Below are 24,548 nucleotides of genomic sequence, written 5' to 3'. Positions count from 1 at the left end.
ACAAGAGTTAAAGGACATGCCTTGCATATTCTCCCATCCCAGGTTCTTTCCCTGACACAAAATAGCCACCAACAAATCAGCAGGTATAGCATGGAAGGACCCTGAGCACCACCAGGCTGGCCCTGGTGCTCCTGACATCACAGGGCCACTGGCTCATCACTCAGAGTGGTCCCCTAAATTAATTAAGTTCAATAAAATCAAGAAATGAGATGTACTATGCAGGGGAGCCCTCATTTATATGAGAACCTTGTGAGTCAATATAGGAAACTGTTGAATTACTCTATAACAAATAACACACTCTGGCATGTTATTACATAATAATTACTAAAATGAGATAATAAAATGGGGCCTAAGCAATAGTACTGCAGGTAGGGCAATTTGTGGTCAATCCAGGTTCGATCCCTGCTGTCCCTATGGTCCCTCAAGCCTGCCTGAGCATAGAGCCAGAATTAATCCCTGAATACCACAGGGTGGGGGTACCCCACACACAGAGAGACAAAAAGATTGAGGGCCAGGAGATAATCAGTGGCCTGAACGAACACATTCTTTGCAGGTAGGAGCCCTAGAACCAAGCCCTAGTGACTCATGGTGCCCTTGAATGCAAGTAGAACCTGAATATCATGGGGACTCAAAAAAAAAAAATGGAGAGAGAGATCTTAAAAGCTTATGTGCTCCCTGAGAACATGGTGGAAGGAGATCAACACTGGTGGCATCAACACTGGTGGTCCAGATTCATTGTATGTCTGAAACCCAACTATGTAAATCACAATGGTTTCAATAAAATAAAATTTAAAAATAAGGGGCCGGGCGGTGGCGCTGGAGGTAAGGTGCCTGCCTTACCTGCGCTAGCCTAGGAGACGGACCGCGGTTCGATCCCCCGGCGTCCCATATGGTCCCCCAAGCCAGGAGCGACTTCTGAGCGCATAGCCAGGAGTAACCCCTGAGCGTCACCGGGTGTGGCCCAAAAACCAAAAAAAAAAAAAAAAAAAATTTAAAAATAAAAACTTGCATGCTAGGGATGAAGTGATAGTACAGAAGATAGGGCACTTATCTTGCACACAGCTGACCCGGAACCCCATAAAGTTTCCTCAAGCCTGCCAGGAATGCATCATCCCTGATCACTGCCACTGTGACCTCAAAACAAACAAACAAAAAATGGGGTTCAAGTCTAGCATAAGTGAGATTTTGGTTCAATTCCTGGCCCTCAATAGTGCCCCTCTGGCCAGGTGTGGCCCTAATGCCTGTAGCATCACTGGATCCATGCAGTTCTTTTTTGTTTTTTAATTTTGGCATAGTTTATTTATTTACTTTGGTTTTTGGGCCACACTGGCGGCATGTTTCTGACTCATTTCTGCCTAAAAAGAGAAGATACAGAATAACAGTAAAGAAACTAAATGCATTAAGAACCTAGACCAGAGATATAGCTCAGTGGTAGAGCGCAGGTTTTGAATGAATGTGGCCCTAGATTAAAACTCTGACAAATGCTCAGCCTTTGAAAAGAAAAAAGAATAAGTACTTGAGGAGCTAAAGCCAAAGTACAGCAAGTAGAGCACTTGTCTTGTACACAGCCCACCCAAATTCCATACCTCGCATCCTGTATGGTCCCCTGAGCAACTCCAGGAGTAATTCCTGATGAAGAGCCAGGAGTAACCCTTGAACATCATTAGGTGTGGCCCCAAAACTAATAACAATAATTTTAAAAGTACCTGATTGAATTGGCCAGCGTGTGCCTCCTTTTTTTTAATAAGACTTTCTCTAAGAAATTAGTATCCCTTCTACTTGAGCTTAATGATTCTGAGGTCAACCACAGCAAACATTCTGTATTCCTAGGAGAAGGCAGACAACTATTCTATAGCCAAAACTGACTTCTGTATTTTATTACTTCATTATTAAAATACAGCAAAAAAGCAAAAAGGTTTCAGGGACTCTGAGTTTTCTTATTCCAGAGGTTATTGCAAGTGACCAGCAGGGGGCTCGTGTATTGCAGTCGTCCTGATACATTTGCCAATGTCAAAATAAAATTTACGTTTACACTCTATGAAAGTTTTTCCTTGGACCAGGTATGTGGCTCAGTGGTAGAGCACTTGCCTTGCATATATGAGGCCCTGGGCTAGATTCCTAGCACAGCTTTGCCCGTCGTCCACCTTCTCCCACCCCCCAGCAACCCTAGGAGCAAACTCTGAGATGGGAGAAGCCCACAATCAAGCACAGCTGGTGTGACCTCAAAACAAACTGAAATAAAAAAGTTTTCTTGTAGTAAATACAAATTATTTTTATGAAGTCTTATCAATAATTCATGCTTTTATTGTTTGTTTTGGGGTCACACTCAGTGATGTTCAAGATTTACTCTTGGCTCTGCTCTCAGGAATCACTCTGGTTGGTGCTTGGGGGACCATATGGGGTAGGGGGTACCAGATAGCCATGTGCAAGGCAAGAACACTTCCTACTGTACTATTGCTCCAATCCCAGTAAGTCATACTATTTTTGGGGGGGGGGCCACACCCAGCGGCGCTCAGGGGTTACTCCTGGCTCTATGCTCAGAAATCGCTCCTGGCAGGCACGGGTGACCATATGGGACGCCGGGATTCAAACTAACCACCTTAGGTTCTGGGTTGGCTGCTTGCAAGGCAAACACCGCTGTGCTATCTCTCTGACCCCAGTAAGTCATAACTTTAAAGAGTAAAATTGGGGCCAGAGTGCTAGCACAGCAGTAGGACATTTGCCTTGCATGCAGCCAACCCAGAACAGATCTGGTTTCCATTCCCAGCATCCCAGATGGTCCCCCGAGCCTGCCAGGAGCAATTTCTGAGCACAAAACCAGGAGTAACCAATGAATGCCATCAATTTTGGTTCAAAAACCAAAAAAAAAAAAAAGAGAGAGAGAGAGTTGCTCATTTTCCTAGTGCTAGCTTTAGCTACTAGTTTTATGACAAGATTGGAAGGCAAGAGTTTGGAAGTTGAAATAATAGCTAAAATTCATATCAGCAATGGTTATATAAATTATATATAAAATAATCTGTATCTATAATAGATATATATTTATACATAAATTGTATATATAACTATATATAGCTGTATATAATTACATATATAATTTATAAATATGTAAGTATTTATAATTAAATTAATATATTCTATAAATATATTTGTATTTATAGATAGAAGTATTTATAAATATAATTATTTATTATGAGTATATATAATTTATATATAAATATATTATTCATTACTCCGTTCTCTACAATATATGTAATAAAAAGATTTTCATTAAAATGGTCTATAGTAGCATAGCATTTGCCCTATTATCCATTCTCTGATCATCGTTTTTTTGTTTTTGTTTTTTTTTTGGTTTTTGGGCCACACCCGGCGTTGCTCAGGGGTTACTCCTGGCTGTCTGCTCAGAAATAGCTCCTGGCAGGCACGGGGGACCATATGGGACACCGGGATTCCAACCAACCACCTTAGGTCCTGGATCGGCTGCTTGCAAGGCAAACGCCGCTGTGCTATCTCTCCGGGCCCCTCTCTGATCATCTTATTCCCCAAAACAACAAACATTACTGCAAGTCCACACTTACATGAATAAAACTGGGTTAAAAAAAAACAGGATGGGCCGGCGAGGTGGCGCTAGAGGTAAGGTGTCTGCCTTGCAAGCGCTAGCCAAGGAAAGGACCACAGTTCGATCCCCCGGCGTCCCATATGGTCCCCCCAAGCCAGGGGCAATTTCTGAGCGCGTAGCCAGGAGTAACCCCTGAGCATCTAACGGGTGTGGCCCGAAAAACCAGAAAAAAAAAAAAAACAGGCTTTGGGGGGCCGGATTGATAGTACAACAGGTAGTGCATTTTCCTTGCATGCGGCTGACCCAGGACTGACCTGAATTTGATCCTCAGCATCCCATATGGTCCCCGAGTCTGGCGGGAGAGATATCTGAGCACAGAGCCAGGAGTAACCCCTGCATGAAGTCGAGTGTGGCCCAAAAAAGAAAAATAAAATCAGGCTTTTTAAGGCATCAAAAAATGTGGGGCCAGCGCGGTGGCACTAGAGGTAAGGTCTCAGAGCCTTGCCAGCACTAGCCTAAGACGGACCTCGGTTCGATCCCCCAGCGTCCCATATGGTCCCCCAAGCCAGGAGTGACTTCTGAGCGCATAGCCAGGAGTAACCCATGAGTATCACCAGGTGTGGCCCCCCCCCCCAAAAAATGTGTATCCCTCTATCAGTCGCAAGAAAAATAGAATTGAGAAAATTATTTCATTTATAAATAATCTTGACACCCAATCAGGATATTAAGTACAGACTCAGAACAAAGGGAAGCAGTCAACTCTTTATTTTTGAGTTTTTTTATGAAAATAAATTAAAATACGGACAGAATCAGCCTGCTGCTACTTTCTGACTTACATCCCCAGATAAGGGCTGTCTGCTTCATTTGGTAATCATTGGCAAAATTATCAACAACTGTGGGCCCTATCAAAAGGTATCAATATTCATTCATCAAGCAGGCTGAAGTCGGTGAGGCCAGGAAGCGCGTTCTGTATGCTTCACAAAGGCCGCATTTCAGTGGTGGAGATAATGTTTTCAGTGTTGAGATTAGAAACATCTGCAATCACTCGGGTCATTGTTTCTTGTTTCCTCTTAGGTTACAGTCCCTGGATACAGTCCACACTTCACAAAGGTGATTATTCCCCCCAAATCTCATCGATTCAGTGCTCTGACAAAGGATATTATACTTCCACTCCGAGGACACTTGGATTCTGGCCCAGTAGCAAATCCTTCATGTCCTGTGATTCCTCTATACAGCAATTTTCCAAGCCATTCAGCTGCAACAAAGTCTAGTCTGTTCTTATTATTACTGAATCTTTGTCACATATTTCTCAAGTAAAACAACGTCTGAAACTTGACTCCCAACGCCACCTGGAATCAGGAATTACTCACCCAAGTTACTGCAACTCTTAAATCCCGAGGTGGGGCCTCCACTGAATCAAGTCCATGATTCTGCCCTCGGAGGAGAAATGGTTGATTCCAAGTTCTCCAGCAAGCAATCTGCAGTGGAACAAGGGATGATTTTTGTCATGATGGTGTACAGAAGGCGTCTCCCTATCAAGTACTACCCACCGCTACTTTATCTTGAAATCATTTAGGATTTTTGTATGAGGCTGAACTTGAGAAACCAAAACAGTTCCTTGAAGAGAATAAAAAGGAACGAATTTTGAACCCAGAGCCAAATCAACATAAGGAATGCAGCTGAGCACTTAACTTACTCATCCCCTGACCATGAAAGCTCTAAACAGTTTTCCTGATGTTCTAAGGACTTGTGAAAGAAGACAGCCATGACGCAGTGGTCCAAGAAAATATGATCCTTGTAGGATCCCAAGTGTGTTAAAATCCTCAACACAACAAATGAATCAAGTGTCCTTACTTTTCTGTACTGAGATATCATAAGCCTCTGACCCACTGATGATTCCCAAAAATGTCACCTGAGCTTCCAGTCACATCTAACTTGCCTTTGGGCATATCCACCCAGTGTGATTTAAGGGTACCTTGAAAATTTGTTATGACAAAATTGGTTACTTCTCTGAGTGCTGCTTTTCTTCTTATATTCACTGTCCAATACATTGTGCCACCAACTATCAAACTTGGGTCATCCTGGATAGTTCTTCTTCCTCCTTCATTCCATATATTGTCAGTAAAAATCAGTGTTAATTACATATGTTGATAAGATTCTAGCCCCTCTCCATGGTACCAAGACTGACAAATTTAAATCAATGGTTCCACTTGGAAAAGGGACGATATCTATTTAAAACAAAAGTAGTTGCCCAGTGCTTGATGCTCCGGAACACATAATGTGCTTTTTTGCCCTGTGTCTGCAATATCATTTTGATCCACTGTTCTATTTTTCTGATGCATTTAGAACTCAGGTCATGGGGATGGAGAGGTAGTCCAGACAGAAAGATGTTTGTCTTGCATGTGGCCAACTCATATATGACACTTCCATGGTCACCCATCACTACCAGGAGTGATGCCTGAGCACAAAGCCAGGAATAAGTCTTGAGCATAGCACCAACCCCTCCCTTTCCTCCAAAAAACAAACAAAAAAAATTATTTCACAGATGGTGCTTTTATTGGGCTTTAAATTTTTCCTAAGAGCGATAGTAAAGATATTCTGTGTGGCCAGAGAGATAGTGTGGAGGCAAGGCATTTGCCTTGCATGCAGAAGGACTGTGGTTCAAATCCCAGCGACCCATATGGTCCCCTGAACCTGCCAGAAGCTATTTCTGAGCATAGAACCAGGGGTAACCCCTGAGCACTGCCGGATGTGACCCAAAAACCAAAAAAAAAAAAAAAAAAGATATTCTGTACTTGTGAATAATATTAAAACATTAGTACACAATTTGAAACAACCACTATTAAGTTAAATATTGTAAAACATATTAAAAGAAAGTGGAGGAAGGCAGGGTGGAGGGAAGCATCAGAAAAAGAAAATTTAAAAAAAAAGAAACCACAAATGTGATACAATTTGTAAATGCTCATGAATATGAGTTGTGTTGGTGCTTATTTTAAAGTGAAAGTTCCATAAAATCTGGAAATTTTGAGATCTTTGGAAATGTCTGAGAACCACAATTGAATGGGAAATACTTGATATTTAAGTAGTTAGGAGCTATTCCTGTGCTAAGCTTTATTCTATACACAAATTCATATGTTAAAATTTAAGAGATTTTAATCACATAAAATCTGGTAATAACATCTTTATTTTTATTTAAATAAAAGGTAATTATATACTTGAAAATATATGTTTATATATATATATATTGCAGAAAATTATTTTGGTGTTTAAAGGTGCCTAAAACAACTTGATCTGGGGCTGGAGAGATAGCACAATGGCAGAGCATTTGTCTTGCCCTCGGCCTACCTGGGAGGGACCTAGTTCGAATCCCCATTTGATTCCCATCATCCTATATGGTCCCCCAGTCTGCTAGGAGCAATATCTGAGTGCAGAGCCAGGAGTGATCCCTGAGCACCGCTGGGTATAGCCCAACAACCATTTAATCAATAAAGTTTAAAAAATAAATAACTAAAACAACTTGATCTACCATCAAGGTCTTAACAATTTTTGATCAGACATTCTGAACTCGTTTTTCTTTTTAGGTTTGTTTGTTTGGGGTTTTTTTGGGGGGCACACCCAGCACCATTCAGGGGTTACTCCTGGCTCTGTGCTCAGAAATCGCTCCTGGCAGGCTGGGGGAACCATATGGGATCCAGGGCTTGAAGCTGGGTCCATCCAAGGCAAACACACTACTGCTGTGCTATCACTCTAGCCCCTAAACTCTTCTTTTTTTTCATAAAGCAGTTTTTGAAAGGATAGGATTCAAAATATTGAATCATAATCCTTTAAGTAAAAAATGTTTTTTAATCAGTTCGTCATAATCAACTTAAAATCACTTAGAGATTGGGGAAAACAAATAAAATAAAAATAAATAAATAAAAACTGAATTTAAATCGGAAGGGGCTTAGGGTACATATTTTAGCAATACATGAAGCTTTTATAGATTTTAGTACTAATCTCTGTTCATCAAATAAAGTAACCAAGAGGAGAAACAAACATGGAATGCTTCCTCAAATCTCCACTTTTTCTTTCTTTTTTTTGCAGCGGGGGTGGGGGGGAGGTAACACCAGGCAGCGCTCAGGGGTTCCTCCTGGCTCTACGCTCAGAAATTGCTCCTGGCAGGCTTGGAGTACCATATGAGATACTGGGGATGGAACCTGGGTCCTTCCTAGATTGGCCGCATGCAAGGCAAATGCCCTACTGCTGTGCTATCTCTCCAGCCCCTTTTTTGTTTTTTGTTTTTGTTTTTGGGTCACACCCAGCAGCGCTCAGGGGTTCCTCCTGACTCTACGCTCAGAAATTGCTCCTGGCATGCTCGGGGGACCATATGGGAAGCCAGGATTCGAACCACTGCCCTTCTGCATGCCAGGCAAACACCTTACCTCTATGCCATCTCTCTGGCCCCTCCACTTTTTCTACTAACCTACCTGGTCCCTTCAAGACTAGAGGTTGGAGAGATAGTACAGGCATGTGGCCAAACCCTGATCGGTCCCCAGTACAGCAAATATTAGTATGACCAATTAAAATAATTATGAGCAGGGACTCTGGGCTCAAATTCACACATTGAGATATCTGATGCCGTGACTGTCAGATCCCGCTTTGATTCCACTGAGGTGCTGGTGCAGACAGAGGGGTCATTAACAGTCAAATGGTATAAATATTTTGAAGGGAACTGGAGGGATAGATAGGGGATAAGGGGCTTACCTTGCATGCAGCTATGCAGCTGACCCAGTTTGACCAAGACTCCATATAGTTCCTATGAGCCAATAGCTGTGATCCCTGAATTGAGCCTGGAGTAAGCCCAGAGCACAGCCAAATATTCCTTACATTTATACCTATACAAGGGATGTATTTTACTAAAGATCAAATCTTGGGCTAGAGAACTAGGACAGTGGGTAATGCTCTACCTTTGATGCAGCTGACCTCAATTTAAATGCCCCAGCAGAAGTAAACTCTGAGAGTTATGACCCCAAAATCCCCCAAAAATAAAAAAAGACCAAATATTTGCCTTAGATGTATACAGAATTAGCTTGAAACCTGAAACCTTAAATAGAATAACTATTACACTACTTAGGAAACCTTCAATAAGTTTTCTTTTTCATGTGCCTACCTATAATGTTAAGAATAAATTTAAAAAAAAAAAAAGTTCCCTACTTCCTTTCATAGTGTATATTGTTGCAAAGACCAGGAGGTTTACACATACCTGGCAATGGTGCTCAAATATGAAGTCACTTATTTAAAGAAACATGAAATCCATGTAATGTATCAGTGTTGGTTTTGGTGCTTAACTGCCCACATTTAGACTTGAGCTATTACATCAGAAATATTAAAAGCCTCTCTTTTCAAAATGTCTGAGTCTTTCTTTAAAATTCAACTTTATTCTGTTTCAGAAGCAAATTTACATTTGGAATGTTTCTAAGAATAGCAAAAGAGAGGTAAGGTAGCTTTACCTTTAAAGGACAAAAGTATTTGATACCGGGGCGGGCGGTGGCGCTAAAGGTAAGGTGCCTGCCTTGCCAGCGCTAGCCTTGGACGGACCGCGGTTCGATCCCCCGGTGTCCCATATGGTCCCCCAAGCCAGGAGCAACTTCTGAGCGCATAGCCAGGAGTAACCCCTGAGCGTTACCGGGTGTGGCCCAAAAACCAAAAAAAAAAAAAAAAAAAAAAGTATTTGATACCAAAGGCTGGAGAGTTAGTACAATGGCCAAGGACTCTCGCCTTGCACAGAGTCAACTCATGTTTGATCCCTGGAACTGCACGTGGCTACCAGAACCCCCTCAGGAATAATCCCCGAATGCAAAGCCAGAAGTAAACTCTGAGCACCGCTAGAGGTAGCCCTCCTCCAAAACCGAGGCATCTAACGTGGATTTGAAGTATCTTGTCATAGGGAATCCAGAAAAATAAGCATAGCATTCTTGTCTCTAGCAACAAAGCACACTGGCCATTGAGATGTATTTGTTCTTAATCTTTATGATGGAAATACATAGAGTTGATGTCTTTTTTATGACAAATTATTTAAATCTTCTGGTCTTTAAGTGAAGGTGGCGTAGGGAAACACCATTTCTTTTGGGGGGGGGCGGGACACCATTTCTAAAGATCAAAGCTCAAAATGTTCACAGAGACTAAAATAGAAGTTTGGAAGGAGAGTTGCAGACTTTACGTTTTATCACTAATAGACAGATATTGTACTGTATTGTTCGAACCATTTATCTGCTTTATGAATACATATGAATACGCCACAGCCTTTAATAGGTGTTTCATTGCAGACTTACATGTTGTCTCGGTTACTTTACTGTTTAGAGCTTAATATGCACAAATGTCTAAATTGTAAAGTTGACTGGGTAAGGGGTCCCAACTACCTCTGAATTTAGAATTTTCAATAAAGAATTGATAGTCATGTAAAAAATGAACATTGTTTCTTTCCACTGCATTGCCTCAGAAAAAAAAATATTTATGAAAGTATAACAAAGTCCACATGCTACAGAAAACTGATTAGCACCAAATAAATTTGGTCTGGGAAAGACCAAATTTCATTCCCTTTTATTAGGCACTAATATTGGAACTTTTCAAAGCTCAAATCTCTTCCAGAAGTTTCCATATGACACATACCTATTCCATGTTACATTTCAAACTAGTTTGTACCATAAAACAAATGATAAAAGAAAAAAAGTGTCTTCTGCAAAATTCACAAAACATATCAAAGTTAAGAAGTCTGAAAAATTACCAGGAATAAAACGGATTTCCCAAACATACTTAGCCATGGAACAATTTTCTCAAGTAACTTAGCCTAGTACCATTCCTTCGAACAAGAATTCTAGATTTTTAAACATATTTTAGGAAATGCTGACATGGGAAAGTTATTTGTCCTGAGTAACTTTACTGATTCGAAAGTGCTTTTGAAATGCAGCATTGTTAGAAACCGGAATTTGCCTCTGACAGCATTGGAAAACTAACCCTCTTCATACTACCTCTCACACTGAATTTTGAATTATAGAAAGAAGAGCTAAAAGGGGGGGTGGAGAAAAAAAAAAGAAAGATGAGCTCAAGTTTATGTGTGCTCTTGAAACATGCTAAACCAATCATAGTTTCAAGGAATAGCATTTCAGGTACCATTTTCTAAAAACTGATATTCAATTTTGGAAGCCTTTTTGTTTGGGACCACACCTGGTGGTGCACAGAGCTTACTCCTGGCTCTGCATGCATTCATTCATTCTCAAACTCCTGGCAGGTTTCAGACAATATGGGGTGCCGGGTATTGAACCCAAGTCAGCTGCAAACAAGACAAGTGTCCTGTCCATTGTACTCTCTTCTACCCCAGTAGAAGTTTTCCTACTTTCAAAATAATTATACAATAGACATTGTGGTATCTATTTTCTGGTCTATTCCAGCTATAGCTAATATTTAAATCTGTAGCTCCTTAGCCTAGCTATTACTCCCCACTTCCTCCCAAAATGCAAGAAACAATTTTTAAATGAACCAAAAATTTAAATATTAGATATAGACAGGGGGAAAAAATGGAGAATATGGGGCTGGAGCGATAGCACAGTGGCAAGGCATTTGCCTTGCATGTAGCTGACCCAGGACGGACCTGGGTTCAATCAGGTACTATACCTGATCAAATACAATCCCTGACAAGTCGCAGTGGTTTTTGGTTTTTTTGTTTAGGGGTTATTCCTGACTGCGCTCAGAAATCACTCCTGGCAGGCTTGGAAGACCATAAGGGATGACAGGAATCAAACCCGGGTAAGCTGTGTGCAAGGCAAACACCCTACCCATATGGTCCTCCAAGCCAGGAGCGATTTCTGAGTACGTAGCCAGGAGTAAATCCTGAGCATCACCGGGTGTGCCCCCATCCCCTAAAAAATGAAAAAAATGGAAAATAGAAATAACTGATTTATCTTCTTTAAATGGTAGTTGTTTGTTTTTCCTCTTCCATTTTTAGGAGCAAGTGAGCTTTGTTGTAAAAAAAGAAACTAGCATCAAGAAAAGAAAGCATGCATCAGCCAGAACATTTGTGATTTGCAACAACAAAAAAGTAGAACTATTGAAGCTTTTTTCAATATTTAAATCAGGGGAAGTAAAATGATAACCTATATATCACTTGTAGATGATGGTGGGAAACCAAATTGAGTTATTTGAGCAATGCTGCTTGTGATTTTTCTGGATGGCCTTATAGATTAAGGCCTACGAAGGTATGAACCAAAAAATAATCACATGGCGCCGGAGCAATAGCACAGCAATAAGCAAACAGCACCTACAATGATGATTTGCAAATTATTACCAGAGTCAGGGCACATACCTAGCTTGTGCCTGACCTGCGTTCGGATCCCTTCACTCTACATGGTACCCTAAGGATTACTCAGTGCAGCTCTAGAAATATCCAAGAACCAGATGCAACTCTGGAGGCCCCTATGCATGGGTGAGGTGAACTGGGTAACTTAGCACCACAGATCCTGAGAGCAGAACAGCATCTTCAGGCCTTCACTCTAAACTGCATTCCCGATTAGCCAGAAAACATTTGATGGTGTCTTGGGACCGCCTGAGCTCTGCATAGATCCAAAAATAATTTAAATACAAAGATGCAAGAAAAGTTATTTTTTAATAAAGAAAAGTGGGTAAGGCATTTACCTTGCATGTGGCAGGCCTGGATTTGATCCCCAGGACCATTATGGCATCCTCAACTAGTGTAGTGATCCCTAAACAGCCAGGAGTCTACCCTGAGCACAGTCAGGTGTAGCAAGCCCACCCCACCCCCACCCCCCAAAAAAGAGAATCCCTAGAGATAGAGGAATATAGCTTAGTGGTAAAGCCTCTACCTCACATACAAGGCAATTTCTGTAGTCCTGGTACTATACCTGATCAAATACAATCCCTGACAACAGTCGCAGCGGTTTTTGGGTTTTTTTGCTTAGGAGTTATTCCTGACTGTGCTCAGAAATCACTCCTGGCAGGCTCGGGAGACCATAAGGGATGACAGGAATCAAACCCGGGTAAGCTGTGTGCAAGGCAAACACCCTACCCGCTGTGCTATTGCTACAACCCCCAAGTTTTATTTGTTTGCATAAAGAAAGCAGATTTCCAAGGGCATGCTAAATGTTATTTATTTGAAAAGCAGAGAAGGCGAAGTAAGTCTAAGAACCTCTACCTGGCACACGTGTGGATGATCCTTGGTGCACAACCAAATGAATATGAGGACCTCAACAACTATGGGACCCCAAGTGAACAGCAAAGGCAAGAGTGCAACCAACCCCCAAATAGTAAAAACAAGGGGAAAGGAGGGAGAGGAATACTCAAAATGAACATAATTGTATTAAAGAGTGCCAGTCTGGCAGAGAGATGCCCAAAGTTTGATCTGGGGCACCATACTCCATGCCGAGTGCACCTTTCAGCACAAGAAATGCAAACCCTAGCACACTACAACCAAATGAGTATAATCTGTAGGCACAAAGTGCATGCCCTCACTACACATACAAACAGCAGCAACGAAAATTATCTGCACAATATGAAAGCAACAGTTAAAGTTAATTTGACATTGGGGCCAAACGGCTCTTAATTCGGTCAGCTTCAAGCCAGCTGATTCAAACTAGTATCAAGACTCTGGTCCCGGGGCCGGCGAGGTGGCGCTAGAGGTAAGGTGTCTGCCTTGCAAGTGTTAGCCAAGGATCAGGACCGCGGTTCGATCCCCCGGCGTCCCATATGGTCCCCTCAAGCCAGGGGCAATTTCTGAGCCTTAGCCAGGAGTAACCCCTGAGCATCAAATGTGTGTGGCCCAAAAAAAAAAAAAAAAAAAGACTCTGGCCCCAGTATTTTGACAGACTGATGAATCCTTTTTTTTTTTTTTTTGGTTTTTGGTCACACCCGGCAGTACTCAGGGGTTACTCCTGGCTCTATGCTCAGAAATCGCTACTGGCAGGCTCGGGGGACCATATGGGGTGCTGGGATTCTAACCACCATCCTTCTGCATGCAAAGCAAAAACACCATACCTCCATGCTATCTCTCCAGCCCCTGATGAGTCCTTATTGAGTATTTCATATGTATAGCACAACCAAGCAGTTTTTCATCTCACAGAATTCAGTTTCAATTACAGCAGGATTTTTCATGCTGACAAGTAGCAGCGTCACTAACCCTAACTACCCTCTTTGCCTTAGCTACAGGCCTTGCAGATTATTCCAACAATATGATCCCATCATTGATTGAGAAACCACACAAGACAACCTACCATCTGATATCACAAGTAAATGGAGTAAAGAAAAAAAATAGCATTTCACAGATCTACAGAAATGTAATATTTTGGGGCTGGAGTAATGGCACAGTGGCAGGGTGTTTGCCTAGCATGCTGCTGACCTAGAAAGAACCTGGGTTTAATTCCTAGCATCCCATATGGTCCCCCAAGCCTGGGTGCAGAGCCAGGAGTGCTGAGCACTGCCGGGTATGACCCTCCCCAAATGTAATATTCTCTGAAGGTGCTCTTAAATTTAATGCACTGGAGGCCTCCCACTATATTAAGCTGCCAACTGATAGCTTTATACTGGCCCTACTCAACCATAGATCAAATCACCAACCATACTTGGAGGCAAGATAGTACAATGCAAACCCCAATGCTGAATACGGTCACTGAGTAGTACCAGAAGAGATATACCTGAGCAGAACGAGTTAGCACTGAACACTGTCAGGTGTACCCCAAAATACAAAACATACTTGGGGTAAGGAGACAGCTCAGTGTATAGAGCATCTGTCTTAAAGTATGAAACCAGGAGTTTGATCCCTACCTTGCTTACATGTGATAAGTACCATCTTGGAGGCACTGTTGTGTGATCCCCAACACCGTAAGCCATTGCTGGTCACACAGCAGGCAAGTGTATAACTATAACTGAAAAAAGTGTGCAAACACTGAGTGACACCTCCCCCTTCAAGTTCCCCACTTGCATATTTGTGAGCACAACTAAAGGAATGCAACCACCCAGGTCTCCTAAACATCAAAGAGAATGGCATGTCGGAAAGGAAAGTACTACATAGAAAGGTCTATGAAGGTGGTCTCTGTACTAGCATGTAGACTTTTGTCATTATTCCCTAAACATCTTAACTCCTTGAGATTGGAGAATTAGCACAACAGGTAAAGTGCTTGTCATACATGCAGCCTACGAGGGTTTGAACCATGGCATCACATATGGTCCCTCAAGCCTTACCAGGAGTAATCCCCGAGTGCAAAACCAAGAGTAAGACTTGGGTACACCTGGGTATGGCCCCAAAACAAAAATTCCCAAGAAAGGAGTTGATTTGCTTTTTTTAAAAATTGACATTTAGGGGCTGGAGGCAATAGAACAGCAGGTAGGGCGCTTGCCTTGCACGCGCTTGACCTGAGTTTGGTCACCAGCATCCCATATGGCCCCCTGAGCATGCCAGGAAGGCATCCTGAGCAAAAGCTAGGAGTAGCCCCTGAGCATCGCCGGATGTGGTTAAAAAAAGACAAAAAAAATCGACATTTATGGGGTCAGTGCAGTGGCACAAGCAGTAGAGCGTCTGCCTTGCACACGCTAACCTAGGACGGATCCAGGTTCGATCCCCCAGTGTCCTGTGTAGTCCCCCAAGCCAGGAGAGATTTCTGAGCACATAACCAGGAGTAACCCTTGAGCGTTACTAGGTATGACTCCCCACCAAAAAAAGTTAACATTATGGGCCAGAGAGATGGCACAGTGGTAGGGAGTTTGCCTTGCACGTGGCCGACTCAGGATCAAAATAGGTTCGATTCCCAGCACCCCATATGGTCCCCTGAGCCTGCCAGAGGCGATTTCTGAGTACAGGGTCAGAAGTAATCCTGAGCATCACCAGGTGTGACCCAAAAAAAAACCATAAATAAATAAACAAACAACATTTAGGGAACAGAATGATAGCACAGCAATAGGTCATTTGCCTTGCACACGGCCAACCCAGGTTCAATTCCCGGCATCCCAAATGGTCCCCAGAGTCTGCCGGGGGCAATTTCTGAGCACAGAGCCAGGACTAACCCAAGTGCCACCAGGTGTGACTCAAGAAGCACCAAGAAATAGGAAAACCTTTCCCCTCTGAGAGACCGACCCAACTTATTTTTCTATCTTTAATTTTTTCTTTGCTTCCTCTCTTTTGTGTTTCTCTCCTAAGCATTTTTATTTTATTTTTTTGGTTTTTGGACCACACCCGGTAACGCTCAGGGGTTACTCCTGGCTATGCGCTCAGAAGTCACTCCTGGCTTGGGGACCATATGGGACGCCGGGGGGATGGAACCGTGGTCCGTCCTAGGCAGGCACCTTACCTCTAGCGCCACCACGCCGGCCCCAAATTAATTTGTGTGTGTGTGTGTGTGTGTGTGTGTGGTTTTTGGGTCACACCTGGCAGTGCTCAGGGAAACTCCTGGCTCAATGCTCAGAAATTGCTCCTGGGTGCTCACTTCGGCAGCACATATACTAAAATTGGAACGATACAGAGATTAGCATGGCCCCTGCGCAAGGATGACCTCCATGCTATCTCTCCGGTCCCTAAATTTATTTTTTCTTAATGCAATTATTTTTTTCTTTTTTTTTTTTTTTTTTTTTTTTTTTTTTGGTTTTTGGGTCACACCCAGCAGTGCTCAGGGGTTACTCCTGGCTGTCTGCTCAGAAATAGCTCCTGGCAGGCACGGGGGACCATATGGGACACCGGGATTCAAACCAACCACCTTAGGTTCTGGATCAGCTGCTTGGAAGGCAAACACCACTGTGCTACCTCTCCCGGCCCAGTGCAATTATTTCTTTTTTTTTTTTTTTTTTTTTTTTTTTTTTGATTTTTTGGGTCACACCCGGCAGTGCTCGGGGTTATTCCTGGCTTCAGAAATTGCTCCTGGCAGGCACGGGGGACCATATGGGACACCGGGATTCGAACCGATAACCTCCTGCATGAAAGGCAAACGCCTTACCTCCATGCTATCTCTCCGGCCCCAATTATTTCTTAAGCTCTCTGATCCATTCCATAAGGGTCAGACCTCCAACTACAATCTATGAATAGATCTCTAAAATTCGCCTATTAAGTGGGCATGAGTTTGTATGTGGTGGACTCTTTGCCTAATCCATATTGTTAAAATCCTATTGTAAACTGCCTATATTGTACATAGTCCCTCACATATATTATCCCTCCTTCACACCCCTGTTCAGAACTTCATCTATCCTCTCACACCCTTAATCCTGACCTGTTATACCTCCCTATTTAAGCCTCTGCATCCTCAGTTCTTAACTCACTAGGAACCGAGATCGAAACACTGCCCCAACCAGCTATTATCCTCTCGCCCGGGGAAAAAGCTGCAATCACCACTCCCGCTGACTCATTCTATGCGGCCCCTTTTTCTCACACACACCCCCAACATGGGCTGGAGCATGCTACTGGACTCAGCTCCAGAAGGTCCCCCAACTCAAGGACACTACCTGAACCTGTACTGTTGCCAATCATTTCTCAATCTCATGAAGATCATGGTGTGGGACGAAAATATGCCCTGGATCTCAGCCCCCCCCCCCAAGACTGTCTCAAAAGACTTAATGGGATATCTATATTTTCTAGGTATCTTTGATTTTTTTTCTTTTTTTTTTTGGTTTTGGGGCCACACCCAGCAGTGCTCAGGGGTTACTCCTGGCTGTCTGCTCAGAAATAGCTCCTGGCAGGCACGGGGGACCATATGGGACACCGGGATTCGAACCAACCACCTTTGGTCCTGGATCGGCTGCTTGCAAGGCAAACGCCGCTGTGCTATCTCTCCGGGCCCAGTATGTTTGATTTCTAAACAGCTATACCTCTTGGTGTTTTTATTTTTGGTGTTGGGGTCACACCTGGCAGTGCTCAGGTGTTACTCCTAGATCTAGGCTCAGAAATTGCTCCTGGAAGGCTCGGGGGACCATATGGGATGCAGGGATTCGAACCACTGTCCCTCTGCATGCCAGGAAAATGTGTCACCTCCATGCTATCTCTCTGGCCCCAGTGTTTTTATTTTTATGCAAACGTAGCCTCCTTCATCCCTTTTCCCTCTTATTTTATTTTTCTTTGCTTGTTCTGGTTCTGCTTAACACAAAATTTTAGAAGAAAATTCTAGCCTGGGTAAAATAGCTCAAGCCAAAACCAGGGCAGAGACTGTATAGCCTGCCATTTCTACACCTTAATGGACCAACAATATAGTATCATTCCTTTTTGCATCGGCACACTAAAATGGGGAAATTTTTCATTTAAAAACAAGCTACTAGGGATAAGAACTCATAAATTATGGGGCCGGAGCAGTGGCACGGAGTGGTAAGGCATCTGCCTTGGCGGTGCTATTCTAGGAAGGACCATGATTCGATTCCCCCAGTGTCCCATATGGTCCCCCAAACCAGGAGAAATTTTTCAGCACATAGCCAGGAGTAATCCCTGAGCGTCACTGGATGTGGCCCAAAAAACAACAGAGAAAAAAAGAACTCAAATTTTGTAAAACAGGGCACATCACACCCTGAACACTTGTCATGGGGACTTGACTTAGGCCACATGAGATCAGACATCGACTGTCCAACCCCAAAACCCAGATCCCAACCTTAGAACTGACACAGATCCCTGCATCAGCACCAGGAACCAAACTCCCTCTGAGGGAGTCCCTAATACTCTGGCACCAACTTGCGCCACGCTAGGTGCATACGACATCCAGACAACGAGAAAACAGCAACAACTTGATCTAAGGGCAGATTTCCCAACCTCATCACCTAGCGGTGAGATGAATTCAGAAGACACTTCTCCGCCCTTTAACCTGTGCAAAAACCAAGATCACTAAATTCAGAAGATTGACTGCAACAACTGTGACTGAGCAGAACTTCTGGAACCCTAAAGACTCTATCCTAGACTTTGTCCTAGGACCTGTGCAAAAACCAAAATCTCTAATTACAGAAGATTGACTTTGACAACCACAACTGAGCATAACATTTCCTGGCACCATAGAAAATAAAAACTTGGGATTCTGGGGCCGGGCGGTGGCGCTAGAGGTAAGGTACCTCCCTTGCCTGCGCTAGCCTTGGACGGACCGTGGTTCGATCCCCCGGCATCCCATATGGTTCCCCAAGCCATGAGCGACTTCTGAGTGCATAGCCAGGAGTAACCCCTGAGCATCACCGGGTGTGGCCCAAAAATCAAAAAAAAAAAAAAAAAAAAAAAACTTGGGATTCGACAAGCATGGCTGTAGCCTATCGTTGATCCCAATACAGTGTGCTTTAAGGATGGAGAAACCCTGTTATCTCTTAAGCCAAGGGAATTCCCTTTCTAATTTCCCCAATTACTGTGCCTATGCAAAAAAAAAATAAAAAACCTTGCCACACCAGCCCCCCCCCCCCTCTTTTTTAGGTTTTTGTTTTTTTTTTTAATTTGGTGTGGTTGTTTTCTGTCTTTTTTTTTTCTTTTCTTTTTTTGGGTTTTTCGGGCCACACCCGTTTGATGCTCAGGGGTTACTCCTAGAAATTGCCCCTGGCTTGGGGGGACCATATGGGATGCCAGGGGATGGAACCACGGTCCTTCCTTGGCTAGCGCTTGCAAGGCAGACACCTTACCTCTAGCGCCACCTCGCCGGCCCGTCTTTTTTTCTTTTAAATTTAAATTCAAAGCTTCTACACGGGCTCATCCCTGCTTTTTTTTTTTTTCTCAAAAGAACCATAGAACATGAATCAGCTTGTTCTGCCTCATAAATTGAGAAAAAAAAAAAGTGGACGGTACCAGGGGCAAGCAGTTTCATGAACATTGAGTCGAAATAAAATAAAATAATAAACAGCCATAAATATCCAACCCAAAGTCAAGGACAATAGAATCAAGAAACCCAAACTGCAACAAGCTATACACAAAAGAGCCTTGTTACACTGCTAAGCAATCCAGGGGGCTTAGGGTAGAGATAGGGGAAGCATGCTGGGAACAGGGTCAGAGGGAGGTCAACACTGGTGGTGGAAAGTGCCCTAATTCACTATCACTATGTACCTTAAATATAACTGTGAAAGATTTGTAATTCACATTGGCTTAATAAAAAATAAAATAAACATTTAAGAGGCAGAGCGAAGGCACAGCAGTAGGGCATTTGTCTTGAATGCGGCCAACACAGGACCAACCCCGGTTCAATTCCCGGCATCCCATAGGGTCCCCGAGCCTGCCAGGAGCAATTTCTGAGTACAGAGCCAGGAGTAACCCCTGAGACCTGCTGGGTGTGACCCAAAAAAACAAACAAAAAAATTAACATTTAATACAGCATTATATACATTTATTAGGCATGTAATCTAGAAATGACTTAAAGCAGATTAGACGGAATCAGGGAAATAATTCAAAAGATTGACTCCTGGATCTCATGTTTGTGAGCACTACCTGAATAAGCTAATCACTATAATTTAGGAGTCTCACCTCTAAGTGTAACCCTCAGCACACCACAACCCAACAATTGATCTAAAAGCATTCACCTTTGCCAGGTATGAGTGTAACCCCTAGTCATCTTGATGATGGCAGAAGGAAAAGAAAATAACATATGAAAAGATTTGTCAGAGATTATGTGTACATACTACCCCTCTAGAGGGACTTAAGCTTGAAAGCTAAATACAATGTCTAACAAGATTCATTATGAAGTATTAGGTGTTCCTAAGATTCAATGACCACATTCCTGAAACTGTTATTTAATATATTCTTTATTTTTATATCAACATATATATACTAACCCTAAAAATTTAGACGATCAAGACAACATCAGTAACACACACAAACATACTACATGTGTTTTGCACAGACTTGAATATTTTATAAATAGCATTGCATATCTTGGCCTGCAGTGTCATCTCATCTCACCAACAAATCTCCTCAGAAAGATGGACCTTGTACAGTTGTAGTATTTTAAGTCCCAAATGAATAAAGCTTACTTTCTAGAAGAGGAACATTTTTTAGCTAAGGCACTGAGACTTTCAGTTAGGTTTCTTATTTAAATGTGCATACATAAGTAAAACAAATGATTTTACACAATGCAGAGTTAGTGACAGAAACACAAACTGTGTAAGATCACCTCACAATTGTACCATAAGCTCATCTCACAGTTCAGCTGATTTTACTGTATATATATGTATGTATATATACATATATACATGTATATACTGTATATATGTCAGTTTGTACAATATTACATAGAAAAAAAACAATGGGACCTTACATCAAAGCAGTTATTATAATGATTTTGTTACATACCTGAATATAAATCAAGATAAAATCTATGTATGTAGTGTGAGATGATTTAGAATCCTATGCTCTAACCCCATTGTTCTTTTTTTTTATTATTCTTTATTCAAGCACCTTGGTTGGGTTCATACTGAACCCAGTCATACTAAAACCCAACTTCAATAACTGAAGCCTAACACCATCATTCTTTTTTGTTTTGTTTTGTTTTTTTGTTTTGTTTTGTTTTGTTTTGGGGGGCCACATCCAGCGATGCTCAGGGGTTACTTCTGGCTGTCTGCTCAGAAATAGCTCCTGGCAGGCACGGGGGACCATATGGGACACCGGGATTCCAACCAACTAACTTTGGTCCTGGATCGGCTGCTTGCAAGGCAAACGCCGCTGTGCTATCTCTCCGGGCCCAACCCCATCATTCTTAAGGTGTATTTAATTTCTGGACAATTTAGTAAGAAATTATTTTTTTAAATGTACTTTAAAATAAAATATCTGGTGCCAGAGCAATTGCTCAGTGGACAGGGCCTTTGCCTTACATGCAGCCAATCCAGGTAGGTTCCCCGACATCCCAGATGGTACCCCCAAGCGTGCCCAGGAGTAATTTCTGAGTATAGAGCCAGAAGTAACCCCTTAACAACCTTGGGTGTGGCCCTAAAAAAACAAAAACAAAAACAAAAACAAAACACCTTCTTAAGCTTATTTAGATTTGTTTTGTCTATGCACCGGTTTCTAAAAATGTCCTGAAAACAAAGGTCTGAAACCTACATAAAACCAAATACAAGGTAATTCAAACGTTTTCAGAATTAGATCTCAACAAAGAAACAAATGGTTGCACTACATCCTAAAATTAGGAATGGAAAAGAGTTTATATACAGGGTAGACATCTAAGACAATCCACATTCTTTTAGGGAGATTTCAAAAGATACATGTACTGGTCAATGACAATTGTTCTCAAAACTTCTCAATATGTCCCACTTCTACAGCCAAGCTCAGATCATACTAAAGAGGTAGGAGGATGACATTTTATGTACACAATATCAAATCAAACTACAAAATTCTTTTTCATCTGAAAATAATATTTTAAGTTCTGATAGAGTAGGGAAACTAAGGCCCAAAAGTTTAAAAGTATCTAATATTTAACTATTAAATCTTTCAAGCTTCAGGGGCCGGAGCGGTCCCCCAAGCCAGGAGCAATTTCTGAGCACATAGCCAGGAGTAACCCCTGAACGTCATTGGGTGTGGCCCAAAAACAAAAAATCTTTCAAACTTCTCCTTAGATATTAAATAAGCTACAAGTAGATGTTCTCATTTTTAGAAAGGACAAATACTTCTCAGAGAAAGTGGGAATTACTAACAATATAAAAAAGTAGGTGTGATTAGCTACATATGCAATTCAAATTACATTAAAACCCAAATTTAAGATATAAAGAGGTAATATTTTCATAAAAAGTAAATATTAATTATTAACCTTCCTAAAATAGGTAAATAACTCAATGGGTATCTATACAGACTAAGATATTCTCTTAAATATATGCAAAAAAAATACTTTCATGTCTAAATTTTTAGGGTTTTATATATAGTTAGAAATATGTCACTCTACTTTTATGGAAAGGTCAAGAAAAATAAGTTAGCACAATCATTTGAATTGGTTGTCGACATACTGGGCACGGCTTATTCCTTTTCTTTAGCTTCTTTGCACATGTAAAACATGCCATAAGATGTCCTGTTTTGCCATGGACAATGCAACCATTTTTAGGTCGACCCTGACAGATCACACACGGTTCAGTGGCATTAAGGGGAAAACTAGACTCCACGCTTTCGTCTTTGTCTTGTGTTTCCTCCTTCTCAAGCTCTGGGACATCTTCTTGGCTACTACAAACGATGCTATTAGAAGTTGATGGCTGAGAATAGTCCTCACTTTCTTGTGACTGAGAGGCTTGTGCAATTTTATCATCATTTTCCTCATCACGTGAGGAATCTTTATAATCATTCACCTTCGTTTTTTTACAATCAGGAACATCAAAGCCCTCTTCTACTTGTGTTGAGTTCTCTAGTTGGGCCTTCTCGGGCATTTTCTCTTGATCTTTCCCCCCTTTGTCTTCAGGAAGCCAATTCTCTCGAAGAGCCCAACATCGGTTGCAATGTGATGGAAGGGGAGGATTCATTTCATTGCATGAAGTACATTTCCAGTAGTCCTTCAAGAAAACAAGACCATTTCCATAACTTTTATAACCATTAGCAACTTCAATATCTAATACAAAATGCATGACTGGGGCTGGGAAGGTGGCACTAGAGGTAAGGTGTCTGCCTTGCAAGCGCTAGCGTAGGACGGACCGCGGTTCGATCCCCCGGCATCCAATATGGTCCCCCCAAGCCAGGGGCGATTTCTGAGCACATAGCCAGGAGTAACCCCTGAGCGTCAAACGGGTGTGGCCCAAAAACCAAAAACAAAAAACAAAACAAAAAAATGCATGACAGTTCAATTTTCAGAGTTTCAGGCTGTTTATAAAATATATGGGGGCAGCGGGTGGTTGAGAGGAAACATCCACAAAGGCGGAGTAAAGCAGACACTCTGATGAAGGGTGTTTTGTTGGAATGCTGCATGCATGGATCCCTTTCAATTTACAGTACTTTAAATCACAAAATTTAGTATGTCACTATTTCCTCAAGAATTGGGGGGAGGGGCATGAAGTGGTGGTGCTAGCAGTAAGGCCTTGCCCGTGCTAGCCTAGGATGGACTGGGGTCTGATCCCCCAGTGTCCCATATGGATCCCCAAGCCAGGAGGAACCCCTGAGCGTCACTGGGTGTGGCCAAAAAAAAAAAGAATTTGGTGGGAGGCACACTAGGTGGCACTCAGGGATCACTCCTCAAAGTTCCAAGGATTGATCCCAGGTCAGCCATGTGCAGGCAAATAGCCTACCTACTGTCTCTCCAGACCCTCAGTACAAGATTTTAAGTATATTTTTCCCAGTCAAACACGGTGAAAAATTCCTTCAAAAGGGGTCAGAGTACAGTGGATAAGGCACTTGCCTTGCATGCAACTGCCAACTAGACTCAATCTTCGGCATCTCAGAGTGTTTCCTGAGCCTGCTAGGAGTAATTCCTGAATGCAAAGCCAGGAGAAACCCCTGAGTGTTGCCGGATGTAACCCAAAAACAAACAAAAAAAAAATCAAATATGTAGTCCCTGAGCACTACTAGTGGATGGATATTGTGTTTGACCAAAATTAGGCTGGAGCAATAGCAGCGCAGGTAGAGCATTTATTTGCATGTGACCAACCTGTGTTCACAGTCTCCCATTGGTCCCCAAGACTACCAGGAGTAATTTCTGAGCACAGAACTAAGAGTAACCCCCAAGTGCTACAAGGTGTGACTCCAAAACAAAACATCATCTAATATTTCAGGAATCCAAGAATACAAACTAAGCATTTGTCTTCATTTCTTTAATGATAAATATCTACCACATTTTCATTTGTTTTTTGTTTTTGATTTTGGGCCACACCTAGTGATGCTCAAGGGTTACTCCTGGCTCTGCACTCAGAAATCGCTCCTGGGGGCCGGAGCAGTGGCACAAGCGGTAAGGCATCTGCCTTGACCACACTAGCCTAGGACTGACTGTGGTTTGATCCCCAATGTCTCATATGGTCTCCCAAGCCAGGAGCATTTCTGACCATATAGTCAGGAGTAACCCCTGAGCATCACTGGGTGTGGAAAAAAAACAAAACAAAACAAACAAAAAATCGCTCCTGGCTT

At 42.3% G+C, this 24,548-nt stretch overlaps 2 protein-coding genes and 1 non-coding gene across 4 annotated transcripts in view; 2 read left to right on the top strand and 1 right to left on the bottom strand.

Annotated features, from left to right (window-relative positions):
• Positions 1-5,455, top strand: part of CPM (carboxypeptidase M) — a 71,154-nt gene extending 65,699 nt beyond the window's left edge. Inside the window, exon 8 of the mRNA XM_049782759.1 lies at positions 4,631-5,455. Within this exon, the coding sequence (XP_049638716.1) occupies positions 4,631-4,873 (243 nt within the window). The 3' untranslated portion in view covers positions 4,874-5,455. The remainder of the gene's footprint in view (positions 1-4,630) is intronic.
• Positions 5,456-16,012: 10,557 nt separating this feature from the next.
• On the top strand, positions 16,013-16,116 carry LOC126023694 (U6 spliceosomal RNA). Its single transcript, XR_007500786.1, has one exon. It is a non-coding gene; the product is annotated as a U6 spliceosomal RNA (small nuclear RNA).
• Positions 16,117-22,045: 5,929 nt separating this feature from the next.
• Positions 22,046-24,548, bottom strand: part of MDM2 (MDM2 proto-oncogene) — a 34,265-nt gene continuing 31,762 nt past the window's right edge. For both annotated transcript variants that reach the window (XM_049782794.1, XM_049782795.1), the window contains one exon: positions 22,046-22,990. In XM_049782794.1, coding sequence (XP_049638751.1) covers positions 22,409-22,990 — 582 coding nt within the window. In that variant the 3' untranslated portion in view covers positions 22,046-22,408. The remainder of the gene's footprint in view (positions 22,991-24,548) is intronic.

Source organism: Suncus etruscus, chromosome 11 (genome assembly GCF_024139225.1).
Source record: "Suncus etruscus isolate mSunEtr1 chromosome 11, mSunEtr1.pri.cur, whole genome shotgun sequence".
NCBI classification, from domain to species: domain Eukaryota; kingdom Metazoa; phylum Chordata; class Mammalia; order Eulipotyphla; family Soricidae; genus Suncus; species Suncus etruscus.
This window is presented reverse-complemented; position numbering and strand designations above follow the sequence as displayed.